Source organism: Mustela nivalis (genome assembly GCF_964662115.1).
Source record: "Mustela nivalis genome assembly, chromosome: 3".
NCBI classification, from domain to species: Eukaryota; Metazoa; Chordata; class Mammalia; order Carnivora; family Mustelidae; genus Mustela; species Mustela nivalis.
Window position 1 is genome coordinate 113,593,672 of NC_139022.1, and position 17,798 is coordinate 113,611,469.

Consider the following 17,798-nt stretch of genomic DNA (forward strand, 5'->3'; position numbering starts at 1 on the left):
AATATGCTAGAAACTAGTCACATGGAGGTTAGCCTGTCACATGTGGATGAGATCATGGAATCCATGGAGATTTAAATTTTTGTTTTATCTTTCACAATGTCCTTACAAAGCTAAAAATTTGATCACCCTTATGTTTAAACTAACTAAAAAGAGATTCTTTGCTCTCAGTTACCCAAACCATTCATTTAGACTTTACTGATCAAATGGTACTAGGCCACTTAGAATAGACATAACACATTCCCTCTGGTGGGTTGATTTTCACTTTTATGGTACTGATAAGGAGTGATATGGTGAAACAGGCATCCTTCAAATAAGCCTCACTCCCAGGGGGAAGTAAAGAGAGAATTATGAGTCAGCAGCTATCAGTATTTCATATGTGTATAACCTTTGAGAGTTTTTCTTTCCTATTTCAACCAAAAATTTTTCTATTTTCTATTTTATTTCTATTTATTCCCATGTGATCCAAAAATCAAAAGCAAATTATTAGGTCTTATTCTAAGTCCTAGCAATCAGAGTACAAAAAAATTGAAGTCAACATTTCTACTAAAGGATTAAAGAGGTGTACAAAGATTTTTTTTTTTCCCCATAAAGCATGAAAATCATAGCAAATTTTACCTCTCAACAAAGACTTCTGCTTTGGGTTTTGAGCAGAAAGCTTGTTTAGACAATGAAACTTTGATTTTCTATCCATAACTAAAAGATCCCTTAGAAATAACCAGAATTATATAGAAATAACCAGAATAGTCAGAATGCGTTAGCCACAAATAGGTTTTATAAACTTGTCACCTGATGAGATCTGTCTTCTTTCTCATGCTTGTTAGGTGTTTGAAATAATGCTTCTGAGACTAAAGAGGATGATACTCATAATTTGATTACTAATTCATATTGTTTCCTCATTAAAATAATGAGGAAATTTAATTTAATTTAATTTAAATTTAATTTAATTTAATTTAATTTAATATATTAAAATATATTGTAGTATATTTCTTACAGTAATTTGAGAAATATAAGAATAAAGTTAAAACTTAGCCTATAATCCCACTATCTGGGAAAACTTATAGTTAACATTTTAAAGTCTGTTTCTACAGTTTTATTTCCTATGTATTCATATAACTAAATACATTGTACATAACTAAATACATGTAAAATATATACACTATTGGGATCATACTCTCTACATGCAAGTCTTGCCCCACCAGTACTGTGACTTTAATGTCATTCCTCATTTCTTTTTTTTTTTTTTTTAAGATTTTATTTATTTATATAGCAGACAGAGATCACAAGTAGGCAGAGAGGCAGGCGGATAGAGAGGGGGAAGCAGGCTCCTTGCTGAGTAGAGAGCCAGATGCAGGACTCGATCCCAGGACCCTGGGACCATGACCCGAGCCAAAGGCAGAGGCTTTAACCCACTGAGCCACCCAGGTGCCCCCATTCCTTATTTCTAATACCACTTTTCTCTTCAGTCCTGAAAAAAGAATCTATTGAGTCCACTATTTTTTCTTATGTTATAAAGGCTTAAAAGCCACACTCTTAACTAATCCTTCTTACTTCCCTTGTTGCTAGCTTTCCCTAGCAATACAAGACAAAAAAATATGTTCTAGAGCATACCTACTGTAGTAAAAGATGATTCTTAAATGTATTTAGATAATGTGAGATGAAACTATAATTCTTCCAAAAGTTTTTTGAGTGTAGTTGACCCACAATGTTACATAATTATAATTTTATTAAAAAGGAAAGTGAATTTTAACTATGGGCTGACAAAAACATTTATAACATAATCATACAACAAATGGTCTTTCTGATAGTGGGTCTTTCACATCAGTATGAGTCTACACAGGATTTTAAACAATTATTTGTATGGAGTAAAATTATTGAACATTCACTGTTTGGTAGGCATTATACAACATGTCTTATATTTTTGTCCCGGTACTACTATCCTCACTTTGTTGATAATAACAAGACTGAGACAGGTTGTTTAATCAATTTAAGATCACCAGCTAGTATTTGGAAAAACACAGGTCATTTTTATATGATCATCTCTCTGAGTTTTAATCTTTTTATATTTATATATTATATGTGTGTATATGCATAAATACAAATATACATTTCCAATACAAATGCTTTTGTGGACAGAGGTATTGCCACTATTTTCTCCAATCCAGGGCTTGTCTTTTCATTTTCATATCAATATCTTTTGGACATAAGATGGCTTAAATTTTGGAGATGTCCAAATGATTATTTTTAAGAATTTTTTTGATTAGTGCTTTTCTTGTATCCTATCCAAGAAATTATTATCCTCCCTATAGTCATATATATTTCCTGTTTTTCTTTCTTCTTTTTTTCTTTCTTTTTCTTTTCTTTTTACTGAGAGTTTGGTAGCTATAGCTTTCATGTAGCTTTCTATGCCCCATAATGAATTAACGTCACATAAGGTGTAAAGCAGTATTGAAATTCATTTTTTTCACATGGTTATCCAGATGTTGTAGAGCCATTTCATTGATAAACTACCTTCCCATGACTCGATTATATTAGTGGGTTTTTCTGAGAGTCAATTGAACATATCTATATGGCTGTATTTCCAGATTCTTTATTCCACATCATTCATCTTTGCCAAGTTTCTGCCAATACCCCATTGTTTTGATTACCAAATCTTTATAATAAATTTTGAAATCAAATAATGTAAGCCCACCCAGTTTATTCTTCTTTTACAAAATTGTTTTGACTCTTCTCTATCTTTTCTTTTTCCAAATACATGTTGGAATCAGCTTGCCAATTTTTACAACAACAACAAAAAAGATGGCACAAACTTTCATTGAGATTATGTTGACTCTCAGACAATGGGAGGAAGATGGCCTTCTTGATAATAGTCTTCCAATAAATAAAAATCTTTATTTAGATCTTTAATTTCTCTCAGCTTTGCTATGGAGGTATCACTTTAGAGGTTTTGCCCATTTTTCTTACATTATTCTTATATCTTTTATGGTTTGGGAGGTTACCATAAAATTTTCCTAACTTTTCATTTCTACTATAAATAGATAAATTTGTTTTTATCAATTGACTTCATATTCTAAGGCCTTGAAAAATCCAGTTACAACTTCTGGCAATTTTGCTGCTGTATTTCTTAAAATTTTCTTTGTATGGAGGTAGATCATCTATGAAGAAAAATGCTTTGTATTTTTTCTTCCCAATATTTATACCTTTCTTTTTCTTCTTCCCACCTTACTATACTGGCTCTGATTTCAGTACAAAACTGAATAGAAGTATAAGAGTGGGCATCCTTGTCTCACTTCCAATCCTAATGGGAAACATTCGGTTTTCACCATTAAGTATGATGTCAGTTGTAGATTTTTGTTTGTGTATGTGTGTGAAGATACCATTTCATAGATTAAAAAAGCGTGTTGAAGAATTCATTGAGAGGGGCACCTGTGTGGCTCAGTCAGTTAAGCATCTGGCTCTTGATTTCAGCTCAGGTCATGATCTCAGTACCCTGAGACTAAGCCCTACATTGAGCTCCATGCTCAGCAGGAAGTCTGCCTGAGGTTCTCTTTCTCCCCCTTCCCTCCTTCCACTCTCTCTCTCTCTCTCTGTCTCTCTCAAATAAATAAGTCTTTTAAAAAAAAGTTCACTGAGACTTTTTGTTGATAGGGTTCCTCTCTACCCCATACATTAGAGATACCATTTTTATTGTCTTTTGGACTCATTTTTTTCTGATAGGAAGTCAGTCATCGATCTTAACATTATTTCCCCTATGTAACTTACCTCTTTCTCTGGCCAATTTAAAACTTATTTTCTGTATCTCTGGTTTTCACTCATCTACCTAAGATACACCTAGGCCTATAAGGGTTGTGGTTTTGGTTGTCGGTTTTGTTTGGTTTTGTTTTCGCATCAATTTAAGAAACAATTTGCCATTACATCTTCAAATAATTTTTCTTGCCACTTCTCATTCTCTTCTGTTGAGATTCCAATTACAACAAGTTGATCAGTAAATGCAACATGTGAACTATCTCAGGATGAGTTTCTATTGACTACTTTTCCTTGGCCATAGTCACATTTTCATATTTGCTTGGCTAATTTTTTTTTATGTTTGAGACACTGTAGATGATAATACTATAGAGATTCAAGATTCTGTTATCTTCCTCTGAAGAGGGCTGACTCTTGTTTTAGAAGGGATTTCAATTACTGACAGGTCACTCTGAACTTAGACAAGGTTTGAGTGTATTCCTTGGGAGGGAGGATCTATCTAAATCTCAACATAATTCCCAAGCTTTTATAAACTGTTGGAACTCAACCTTACATTCTATCTTCCCTAAATATCTTATAGGTGCTTGGTTTCAGGTTTTGTTAGGGTAGGTCAGAGCAGACATTTCTTCAGATCTAGGTCCCTGCTATGAAGGCTCAGCCTTTCTGTTTTCTCAGCTAAATATTAGGAGTGATAATAAGGTATTAATCAGTTTGCTTTACTCTTCTTGTGGCCTGAATCTACTCAACTCCTAGTATCTTTTAAAAATCTAACCTCCATAGTTGTAGCACTCTGATGCTTTTGGAAAGTTTCTATCTATATATAGTTAGACCAGCCTTGCAAAGTACTCACAGATGGTCTGCACATGGACCTCTTGGCACCATTCCTTACATAGGACCCTCATCTCTGGTACCCTCTGCGGGGCCACTGTGCTCTACCTAGATTCCAGCTTGTTTTACCAAAGAATTGTCCTGGCAAAAAGCTGGGTTGACTGTGGGGCTCACTTAATAAATTTTCCTTCTTTCAGAGATTGCAGTATGTTATAGCTCATGCTCCACTGACTAAAGCATTTGCCTCATTAATATTCTTCTGTTTTTATCATGGTTTATTGTATAAGTCTAGTAGCAGACCCACTTACATAGCTGGACATAGAAATCCGATTGCATTTATATGTGTATTTTTTTCATCTTTATAAATTATTTATCATTAGATAGTTTTTATATAATTCAGCAACAAGAAACTATCATGAAGTTAATATACCCACTACAGAAAATCATGTTTTAGATGTTACTGAGTATTCTGTGATATGAAATGTTGATACTATTGATACTAAAATTAAATTGCCAGAGAATAATGAATTACTATTCATTTTTAGTAGTTCTAAGCAAGAAATTTATTATTTATACCATAGAGTGCTCATATAGAGTATATTGCTGCTCCTTATTTCACCTTTTTATATTTACCCTTAATGCTGCATTACAAATGTGTGTTAGTGGTATAGACTTTCACAATGCAGCCAAAAATTAATTAGCTAGAGATCTAATTGAAACTTTTTCCTCAGACAGTACCAGAGAGTTTATTAATTGCAGATTTTAACATAATGGGTGCTTTATCCATACGGTGATGACTGAAAAACACACAGTGTAGGTCAAAGTTCATCATTTTGCAGTTCCACCAAAATTCACTTATCATCACCAAAGGCTTTGTCTTCATATTGGAAATTGAGGGTAAAAATCTTTTCTGAATTACCTAGCCAAAAATTTTGTCAATATGCCACCCAAAATATGCCTGTTCAGAAATCAGTTATAATAAATTGAGGGAGATGACAAAAATCATTATACCAAAAGTTTTTTGGAACATAAAACCTGGAATAAAAGCATTCCCTGAAGAAATTAATCCGATTAACAGCACAGCCATCGAATTAAGAATGTCATTTAATTGGCTTTGGAAAATTTACCTTGTTATAAGTATAGCTGCATCCACTGAAGTCATGTCCTCTCCCCAGCTTGTTGACATCTCTAAATGTATATCATTCTTTTTGCCAAATTCTTCATGCTGCCACTTACAAAAACTCTCTAGCATCTTCTCTCCATGGTGCCCAATGTATAGATCTGCCTGCAAAAGAAGATATTTTACTTTAAGGCAAATTATTTTCAGATATACCAAAAACTAAAAACTGAGGAGACTTCATGAATTACTAAAGCAGACTGCTGACCATAACAACATTAATTAGAGTCTGGAAGACATTCAGAATTAATTTAGCCTGAGCTAAAAATCTTGATACTTTGTGAGGGTACAATAACTACAAAATATGTTCCATGCTCTTCTGAAAAAGAAGAGAGGTGAATTAAGAATGTGGAACTTTGAGACTTAAATAACTTAATTATTTCTACAATTTAAGAACAAATGTTTTCCAAAATTCTAGTTAAGCAGCATACTGAAAAAGTATGTAATTCATTCTAAAATGAATTACAGATAAGAAGAGGTTTCAAAAATACAGGTTTAAATAAGAAAATAAAACTGTCATTAAAAATCACTTTTAAAAATTACATCTTGGAAAGTTAAGGTTTGTTGTCAGGAACCTTGGAAACTAAGAACGTTCCATTTTTAGAATAAAACCGAGGTATTAACCAAATCTAAAGGCCAGTTTCATGTATAGTTTAAGGGATTTCGTGCATATTTCTGGGTTTTCACGTCAATAAAAAGCATACTCTTCACATTCACTTTACTTAAAAGTGCCTGAACACAACTTCTCACCCCACTTAATAGGACAGAAAACTCAAGACTTTCTTACTGGAGTTTCATGGAGCAGAATAAGCTTTATCACACGAAGATTGACCTGCACACCAAGACTCTTGTGTTGGAAAAGGTTAAAAACCTAAAAACAAATAAAAATAAAAATCCTGAAATAAAACTGAAAATCAAATTTATATTTCTTAAAGCCCAGACATGGGAGAAATCTCAATTTTGACATATATATATATATATATATATATATATATATATATAAAATATATATACACACATACATATATATATATACATACATACATATATATATACACATACATATATATGTGTGTGTATATATATATATCCCAACTTAAAAACATTTAAGTAATTTTAAAATTAGCTTAATAGGCAAGAATAACTTAGGTAATTCATTTTAAATACCAAGAAATTTAGACCTAGCCTTCTGAGATACTCATCACAACCTAACTCTGTAGGCATTTCTGTGGGATACAGAGGGAAGGTAGGCCTTTCACAATTCTGAAGACAGCATTTTAGTAACCAAACCCTAGAATTTTTCTTAAGACCACAAAATGCCAGTGTCCTCCTTTCTTCTGAGAAACAGTCCTGAAAACTGAGCCTGCTTTATGACACCTCCCTATTCGTTCCTTGGAGTATTTTTTCTTTTTTTCTCCCCAAGCTAGCTGCCAAAAAGGAAAAAGTTTTCAAAGCTCTTCTCTTCAATGCTACCCAGGAAGACAAGCTCACAGGCCACTGTTGATTAATGGTATCAGATCCTCATTTACAACTGTTTTTCCCAAAGGATGGTGTGTGTAGCAATGCTGGAAAGCCAGGTGAATTTTTAGGTGGTACCTTGATTTTTTTGGTAAGATTTAGTGTTTACTTAATTTGTAATAGAATATAAAACCAAATCCAGAATTGGAATTCCAGATCTAGAACTACTTTGAAGAAACTGAAATTGGTAGACTATGTTAGTCTACCCGGTACCAGAATGTTGGCGAGTGCTCTGGAAGTAGCTGAACATAGAAATGACAGAAGGGTGGGAAAATCTGTTCACCACTCAAGTAAGCCAAATGGTAAAAATGAACAAAAACAGTAAAAATGGAGTTTTGTGAAACATCATATATTTATCCTTGAATCAGGGGCTCCTACCTGCTTTACATGGTAACTGGAATCATAAATGGACATCTGCCTTTGGCTTTTATTTATGTTCATTCTCCCCTAAGAACCACGCTTCACTCCAACCTTCTAATTCTGCCTTGCAGGAGGTTTAACCAACAGGGTAGGCAATTAAGTCAAAGGATTCATTTGGTGGTAAACATCTGTAAGATGCTAGGTACAAACTAGATTTTTGCAGTCCAGAAATTGTTTTTTTTTAAACATTTTTTTTTTATTTTTTAAAGATTTTATTTATTTATTTGACAAACAGAGATCACAAGCAGGCAGAGAGGCAGGAAGAGAGAGAGAGGAGGAAGCAGGCTCCCCGCGGAGCAGAGAATCCGATGTGGGGCTCGATCCCAGGACCCTGGGATCATGACCCGAGACAAAGGCAGAGGCTTTAACCCACTGAGCCACCCAGGCGCCCCTGCAGTCCAGAAATTGTTAACTGAACTAAGCTATGTGTGATCCAGCTGATTAAAAACTGAGCTAACTGCTATTAAGCTTTACTCATAAACTAGTATTATATCTGACATCAAATTTTACATACCTAAGTAAGAGCTCAGTGGATTACCAGCCTCCCTTTTGTTCCACCTCATAATGTATAGTACTTTGGGTGGGGCCATGCATACAAAACAATCTAACATTTCTGATTTCAGCAAATGCCCTTTTATAAGAGAATGAAAAGAAGGGCATAAACAAAGAAAGAAAAGACAGAAGAAAATAGTTTTGCCACATCAAAATCAACAATAAGGATGGTTTCTTTTATTAGAAGATGTGAATTATTATTTTAATATCTTTTGAGATGGAGCAATTTGGCATACTCAAAGCATCTTTTTTTTTTTTAACTGATGTCAATTAAAAGAAAGGAACAGTAATGAGTTAATTTTTAAAGAATGTCATTATACTCACGCATTTCTTCCTTAGAGTTTTCTTGAAAAAATTCCAAGCGCACTTTAAAGTTTGCCTACCATATTTAAGATGGTTAGAATGAATCTCCTGGCTGCATCTGCTCCATGATAGGAAACCATTGCTGGGTCTGCAACCACTACAGTCTCTATGTTGTATTCTTGAGGTAATTTGTATGAATATCGTTTCCCTCTTCCACTTTCTGTTATTTTTTTAGATCTAGGTCTTCCTTTATCTGCAACAGAGAAATGGATTTTCTAGCGTAACTCCATATTGGCAAAGTGAATAAAAATTTTTCTATTTCTTCAGTAATTTTAAAAAGTGTTTATTGAATATCAAATTATGATGATCATAATACAGTAGTGAGCAAAAAACAAAGAAGTTCCCCAAAACATGAAATCTAAAAGGGCATCTGGCTTTGGAGCATGACTTTGGAATCAAACAGACCAGACATCTACCATTTATTAGCTCTGCCACTTGGGAAACTAACATCACTCAGGTAGCCTTGGTTTCCTCATCTATAAACTGAAAAACAGTAACATCTAGTGTTGTTCATGTCTTACAATAAGATCGCATTAGTCAAATTTCTAGCACAGAGTAAATAAAATAACCCAATAAAAAAAAATCACAATTTTCTTTTTGAAACTAATGACAAAATAAAGGTCTACTTGCAGAAATTGCTTTAAGTGATTGCCTCACACATCCTCAATTCAGGCAGAGACCCTTAATTACTAAAACATTATGCATGGGTTACAAAAGACTTGGTTCTGTCTTCCATCAGGATCCCACAGTAGAAGTTCCTCAGGGAAATAAAGATTCGTCAAACAGAGCCAACTAAAAGCAGTAACCACAAATAAACATATTTATACATTTAAGTGCATAAAATGTAAAATTTGTTTATTAAAACATGCCACTATCAGAATGAAAAGCATGCCACCAAGTGGGAGAAGATAGTTACAATACTTTTTCATAATAAATTAAAAGCTATTCTAAATCAGTAACAGATAACCCAACTGAAAAATTGGCAAAAGACTTGAACAGCCATTTCTCACACACAAGAAAAGACATCCAAATAGCGAATTAGCATATGAGAAGGTGCTCAGTCTCATTAGTCTTCAGGGAAATGCAAATTAAAACCACAATTAATTAAATTACCCAAAATCCCCAGAATGGCTAAAATAAAGAGATGATTATATTAAGTGTTGACAAGAATGTGGGGAGAAATAGAAGTTCTATACACATACAGGCTGAGAGTTTAAATTAGGATAAACACTTTGAAAAATTGGCTAGCAGTAGCCACTAAACTTGAACACCTGCATACCCAATGACCAATGATCTAAAATATTTATTCCTCCAAAATGCATGCAAATCACATGTACAAATTATTCACAGTAGTATTTTAATAGTTCAAATATCCATCAATAATATAATGGATGAAAACATTTTGGCCTATTCATTCATACAATGTTCCAGACCTGGAATGTTCCAGAGCAAGGAAACTGAACCAACAACTGCAACGTGCAAGAACATGGATGAACTTCAAAAATATAATGCTGAGCAAAAAAGCCAATTACAGAAAAGTAGGTGGTGTATGCTTCCATTTACAGAAACAAAAGCTGGGAAGAAGTGACATTAGAAGTCAGGACAGTTAAGTATCTTGGGACATCTGTGGTGCTGATATTTTCCATATTTTCCATGGGAAAATTTTGGGATATTTTCATCTTCGTTCTGGGAAAATTCAGCCATTAGACACATAATTCATACAGATGAATGTGATACTTCAATAATGAATTTATTATTTTTACAGCTTTATTGAGATATGTACCAGACAACACATGGGGCCACTGAAGCGTACAACTGAATTAGTCTTAATAAATTTCTACACTTGGGCAACCATCTCCACAATGCATGGTTAAATCACTGATAACCTGTTCTGTTCCTTGCTATTTATTTATCACCTCTTTTCTAGAACTGGTACTTGGGAGCCAACATCTTTACTATAATCTTTACTATAATTTTAACAAAATCCCTAAAAGTAAACATGGGTGTCTAGTAGAGTCCTGTGGAGATAAACACGTGTGTTCAGTTGGCCATGTCTTCCTGGATGTCCCTAACTTTGTTTTGAATTTCAAAGAACTCACAGTTCTAGTCCATCATGGTGGCGTATGAAAAATTGCTTTCCTTGAGTCCTGTTCCAGGTTGAAGCCCTGGCTTGTCAATCCAATTCAAGACTATTCCATTCTACTTTGCAAACTATCTATTCTACCTTTCTTGCCCTCCGACATCTTTCTATGGTGCCAGGATTAATTTATACCATGAATTTTTATACCACTGGTTTCCTTCTATTACTGTCTTCTAGGCTTGACTGAGTTATTTCTGAAATCTAACAAGAACTGGATCCCACCACCCTTGCTGGAAACTCTACTGTTCTGAGATATCTTCATTATTTACACTTTCTCCTTTTCTGACTAGCAGTGACTCAGACTAAAGTCTATTTAATGAACAGTACTACCCAAATTATCAGAAAGAATTTGTTAACTAAGGTAACAAAAGTGTTATAAAAACAAATGCAAACACGCCCTATTTAATATTTTTTTAAAAAAACATTATATCATGAAACATGATGATACTCAAGGACAAAAACAACAGTAGCCTTCTGCAACAGGACCACAGAGTTAGAAGTGTACTTACTGGATCCATATTTAGTGATTAAAACCAAAAACCTTGATGAAAGACAGCATAAGAAATTGGTTTTATCTCTATCTTGAGGTCTATGACAATTAGAAATGAATTTTGTAGTTTTTCTAATCATAATCACAAACCTATCCACAGTTAGTATATTGTTTTATATACTTACAATATTTAGTAGGGGGTATTCCTACAAGTAGATGAAAAGACTTGTCTTGGCAGGGTCAACACCAAATAAACTAACTATAGGAGGAAAGTATATATGCAGCTCTCTTACAGGAATACGTCACTGACCTTGTATGTGAAAATCATGCAATGGTAGGAAGACAAAGGATGAAAAGACAGGCAAAATATTAGAAAGCAGACATCATCACAAGTAAAATTAATCAGACTTAGGGGAAGAAAAGGGAGGTTGTTAGAATTATTCTCCTTTGTTGCTGTTTTTATTTGTTTTGGTTTGTGCAGGGGTGGGTGGGAGGTTGTTTGGATTTTATTTTTGAGTAACTAGGTAGATAGAAGGCAGAGGATATTAGCAGAGGAATTTGGGAAAGAAGATGATGGGTTCCATTTTAGACTGAGTAAGTCTGAAGTGTCTAAGAGATAGCTGAGTACTGGTGACTAAGCACCTGACAGGAGAGGTCAAACTGGGGATTGGAACTAATCAGTGTGTAAGCGAGGTTGAACGCATGGGTTTGGATTACATCACCCTTGGGAAAGCGTGTGGTGCGAGAAACAGAAAGAAAAGGAGGAAACCCGAGGAAATGCTTACATTTAGGGGATGTACATATGGAACAAGATATGCCCACAGAAGAGACAGAAATGTAAGAAAAATAAGATGAGAAGAAACCAAGGGGAGAGTTATAAAATGGGGGGACTTTTGAACTATAGCAAGAATGGTAAAAAGAAATGGTAAACAGAGAAAAAAGTTTGTTTCCTTTATTACTCCAGCTAGGGGCAGCTGTGCTAGCTCTAATCTGCCAGTGTGCTACACTCTTATTTGCAAGTTACATTTAAATAGATTACATGGAACATCCTAGAATGTTTCTTAACAATCTCAACTAAATGGTAGACTCCATCATACAAGTTAACCATTGTGTATGAATCATGCATATTGAAGTAATCTTTTTATTAAGTTGCGTTCTTTGATGGCCTCATTGTCTGCATCAACAACGCTAAGCTTGTTTTTCATCTCCCAAATCTTGAGACCATTTTCTACCCATATGCATGCATGAAAACAACAAAGTTGATGGCACACGTTTCCAGTTAGTGAAGAAATTTTAAAATGTGTGGTCACCAATGCTCAATGTGCGCTCTCCGTAATGCCCTACACATAGTGACAGTAGTCTCCACAACAGTTAAGGATGACATATGGAAACCATTTCTGTTGAAGTTAGCTCTAAGAATAGAGGGGATCTCTATGTCCCGCTCAAATTGATCGGTGTTCTTCAGTTTTACAAACCTCCTTGCAACAGGGAGTCCTAGACGTACAAGTTTTTACTAAAATGTTATATAATATATACTAATGTCACTTGCCTGCTTTAAACCTTTTTGCTCCCCTATAAAGTCCTTAACACAGCACATATAATGAAGTCCCTTCATCATCCAGTTCATGACTACCTTTCCAGAGTTGTATCTCATGTCCATACTGCAGCCATTTGGCTTCAGCTCCCTACACTGATGCTGTCTCCTGCCTTCCTACCTCTGCACGCATTTCTCCTTTTGCCTGAAATGTTCTTCCCTGCCTGACAACAGGCACTAAAAACTTCACACGAGCTTTTCACCGTCTGACATAGTCTCATTTAATTTTGACAAGAGCTCTGAGGTCCAGATATCGCTATCCCCATTCCGTCTACTGTACACGAAGCTTTTGAGAGAGAAAGTCAGTTTTCTAAAGTCGCACAGCTACAAAGTGGTAGCATAAGTTTGTGAACACAGGCAGAGACTCCGAAGTCTATTATCAGAATCCCCACACACTCTGTTCCCCTTTCTCTCAGAGATGTACGTCTGTAATCAAGATAAGTTTTACTTGATCTTTGCGGCTCAGACCCCAATATCAGATGCATGGTTTCTTGTGTACTGAACCTCTCAGAGTCCTTATCATACTACAGTATAATTACTCACTTACTAGTTTGTCTAAAATAATACACTGGTTTCCTCTTAAGAGTAAGAGTTGCGACATTTAGCTCTATATCTCTGCAAAGTGACTGGCAGTGCTTGTGTTACAAACAGAGAAGCTATGGAGCTTGGAAAGTGGAAAACAGTATGGAGGTTCCACAAAAACTTAAAAAACAGAAATACCACCTCACCCAATAATTACACTGCTAGGTATTTACTCAAGGAAAATGAAAACTAAAAGACACACCCACCCCTATATTTACTGTAGCATTATTCATAATAGCTAAGATAAGGAAGCAACTGAAGTGTCCATGGAAAAATGAATGGATGAAGAAGATGTTATATATTCAATGGACTAGCACTCAGCTATAAAAAAGAATGATCTCTTGCCATGTGTGACAACATAGATGGACCTAGAGGGCATTATGCTAAGATAAGTCAGTCAGACAGAGAAAGACAAGTACTATATGATTTCACATATATGTGGAATCTACAGAAGAAAACAGCAACCAACCAATAACAACAACAACGACAACAAAAAACCCCACAAACAGACTCATAAATACAGAGAATGACCTGGTGGCTGCCAGAGGAAAAGGGTGTGGGGTAATAGGTATAGTAGGGGAAGGGGATTAAGAGGTACCAACTTCTTCTTTACAAAATAAATGCAAAGTACGGCATAGGGAATATAGTCAATAATAACGTACTGATTTTGTATAGTGACAGAAAGTAACTACACTTACTGTCATGAGTGCTGAATAATGTACAGAGTGTCAAATCACTATGTGGCACACTTGGAACTAATATAACATTGTGTGGCAACTATACTAAAATAAAACTTTGAAAGAATTTACGGGAATTGACAAGGAGTACTGAGCTGGAATGAAACCAAAGCTATGCCTTGGATCCAGGGGGGGTCTCTGGCTTTCAACCTCATGTGCCTTTTCTATATTATCTTCTATAGAAGGACACAACAAAGTCATCCTAAAGGTAAGGTTTCCTGTTCGGGGAAAAAAAATATTCATGAAGTCAGTACATAGAAACATAATTTACAAAGGCATTAAAATGATAAAGGAGACTAGTAAAAGGACCAATTTGAATACAAGGAAACTTTTTCATTCCTAGGCAGGAAGGCAGATACTGCAACATTATCCAAAGCTGTTTATCAAGGTTTAAGGGTTGATATCAAGGAATCAAGGGTTTAATATGTTAACACATCAGCCTTATCTGAAGTAAAAAGGGAAGAGCTACAATTAGACATATTGGTATAAGTAAATCAATGTTCTATTTTACATATGGCTATTTTTAAAGCCATTTTAAAAATTCTAGATCTAAATTTAAATAGTATTTGAAAATAGGTAAACTCGGTGAATCACCCAATTGCTAGCTTAATACTCCTTGCATGCAAGCGCCTGACCCAAATAGTTTGGTCAATTAATACTGAACCATCATGCTTTCAAAATAAGCACAATAAGAAACTTCATGAGCATTGTTTGCCAAATAGTAACTGTTTATTTATGCTTTGTAAACCTATTAAAATTAAAAATTTTCTAAAAATCTTTCTTCTACGCACCATGGCACACAAAGCCTGCTTTGTGTCATCCTGTTCATGGTAGTTAGAATAGCTGGAACTTACTCCGATTTGGAAGTCACACAGCGTAGACTTTTAGTATAACTCATACAAGACATTTTCCTTAAATGGACTAAATTCAAGGTGTTGCTGCTATCATTCATCGACACAAGAGACTTTATTTGGCTTGGTCATAAGACTATGACTCCTGTTCAGCAGTTTTATCTCCTTGGTGTCTATATACTTCTTTGAAGAGAGAAGAGGGATATGTCTTACTTAAACTGACTAAATGAATGAATAGAGGGGCACAGATATCTACTTAACCCACTCTGAAGATGCTTGCCATACAGACTGATACCGAGTTTTCATGGAAGAAAACAGAAATCATGGATTAATTAGAGATATATACACCAAAACAGAAATAGAGTGTAATTCTTCCTGAATCTGAAACACTGTAAGCCAGCAATGATTGGAGCAACCTATGCCTGCTGTAAATGTTACTAATTGTCACAAGTCATAGACCAAAACTAGCCTCAAATACTATAACCAACTTTCAAATTGGTATCTTGGCCCTCACTCTACTGACACCTAATTTTAAATCTGCAAGTCAATTTTTTAAGTCTTTATAACATAAAATTCTAAATTCATGTTTCCTCAGATTCTAACTAGAAATCTTTCTCCTGTCTGTGACTATTCACTGAGATGTCTGGATTAGATATCTAACAATTTTTCCTAGGGACACTTCAAATTATTTTCTGAGTGTTGGCTATTACTTTCAGATCCTACTTACATAACAGAAATCATCCATTTTCCTTACCATTCTTGCTAACACAGAGATCTCTGCCAAAGGAAGTAAGAAAGCACACAAAACAGTCACCCCCATTTTATCTCTGCGCAGAACTGGCAGAGACTAGGATTTGATGGCCGGAAATGCTTATGAGCTTCTGAAATGTCCAGATTGGAGGTATTCTGATACTGAGAATAAAACTCAAAGAAATAAATCTTTACGCTTCTCCCCATTACACTGTTAATTTTAACCTCCAAGATGATTTTTACTTGGGCCAAATTTAAAAGAAGAAGAAGGAGGAGGAAGAGGAGGAAGAGGGGAACAGCAAGGAGAACAAGAAGAAGAACAAGAAGAAGGAAGAAGTAGAAGAGGCATCGAGTTGAAGTAAAGATAATTATGATAGGCTCAACGAGGTGGACTAAAATAAGGCCATGAGCTCACAGTATTCAGTTTTAGGAGATCAGGAATTCTCTTGATGTCATGTCTATGCCTGTGAGGTAAACAGTACACCATGAGGAACATTCCACAGTTCGAAAGAGATAGAGGCATGCTACATATTAATCTCTTAAGTCCCTCTGGAGTTCCATTTTTTGATACTAAAATGTGGCACTTTGCAGAAGACTAAAAGAGAAGTCTAAAATCAATATATTTAATTGTTGTTGACCAGAAGAGATTCCACATTTTGAGAAAAGTATAAAACTAGTATATGGAGGGATGGACAGATGAACAAACAGAAAGAAAGGGAAGAGAAAAAATCTTAATGTATTCTTCTCACATTGTGTATTTGTGAAACCCTTCCAGGAGAAGGCATTACCTGAAACGATACCACAGTAATGACTGTGAGGAGCTGACTTCTCTGTGACTTTTTCCTCCACGGACCTTTTCTGCCTATATACACGGTGTGGGTGACCCGTTATGGCCATTGTATCATTGAGTGGTTCAATAAATATGAAGTCCTCATTGAGCTGTATAAATCCCATCTGGAAATATATAACATAAAAAGATACGTAAGAAATACTATTTGGATAAATTACTTTCTAGGCTCTCCTACTCACACACACTCTATGTTCTTTCACATATATGCATACGTTCTAGTGAAGCTTTTTCAGCAACGCCACTAAAAGGTAACTGTCCTCCCATTTTATTACTTCATCTTTACATACTTTATTGCACTAGCATAAACTTCATTTAGTTAGGCTTAGACTGTGTGGGTGGGAGGCTAGATGCCAGCAACAGATGCACAGTAAAAATTCTGGAATGGTTAAAGGCTCACTTTGGGAGACCCATGGGGTCACTTACATGTAGGCATGTACAGAAGACCAATATGGTTTTTAATTGCATGTACCACATAGTCCAACTTCTCAACAATCATTATTTAATAAAGTGATTCATGTAACATGTCAAACCAAAGGCAGGTGACATTGCATTGAAATTATTATAAAAAATACTCCTGAAACCATGTACTAACCATTTTTAAAACCTTTGCTCAGTAAAGTACAGAAAAAAATGAATCATCACTTATACAAGCATGTTTCAAGTCATATAATGCCATGTTTTTAAAGTTAGCCAATTGTAGATAGAGAGCTAAAAACTGTAAAATATGGTTATTATCAATAAAAAGAACTTATAACAAGTAGGTATCCTTTTGTTATATTGAGGCTAAGCCTTGTCATTTCTTTCCTTCCTTTTTTAAAATATAAATTTATATTATAACTAGGAAAATATTCCACAGAGACATATGACTTGAACTTTTTGGTTTTTATTATTTTATTCTGCAGTGATGTATATATTACATGTATAAAATATACTTGACTACATATACTTGACTTCTGTTAACTCTTCAACCAATGTTTTTGAAGAATCCCTTAGAACCTGCATTTTTCATACCCAGTCTACTATCAAAGTTCTTCATTCTGTTTTGAATTACATAAAAACTATGTATAGTTCACTTTAATTTGATCCACATACAGCTAGAATAGTAATAATATACTTACTTCTTCAGATACAGTAATTCTTCTATACAGAATGTTAAGAAAAATTAAATCTATACTAAAAAGAGGTGTGTTTTCCTTAAAAGTACA

At 34.8% G+C, this 17,798-nt stretch overlaps 1 protein-coding gene across 1 annotated transcript in view; it reads right to left on the bottom strand.

Moving 5' to 3' along the window:
* Positions 1 to 17,798, bottom strand: part of ADAMTS19 (ADAM metallopeptidase with thrombospondin type 1 motif 19) — a 255,032-nt gene that overhangs the window by 192,035 nt on the left and 45,199 nt on the right. The window contains exons 3-6 of the mRNA XM_082725818.1: positions 16,532 to 16,697; positions 8,620 to 8,792; positions 6,534 to 6,617; positions 5,697 to 5,854 (exon numbers count right to left, since the gene is read on the bottom strand). Coding sequence (XP_082581944.1) covers positions 5,697 to 5,854; positions 6,534 to 6,617; positions 8,620 to 8,792; positions 16,532 to 16,697 — 581 coding nt within the window. The remainder of the gene's footprint in view (positions 1 to 5,696; positions 5,855 to 6,533; positions 6,618 to 8,619; positions 8,793 to 16,531; positions 16,698 to 17,798) is intronic.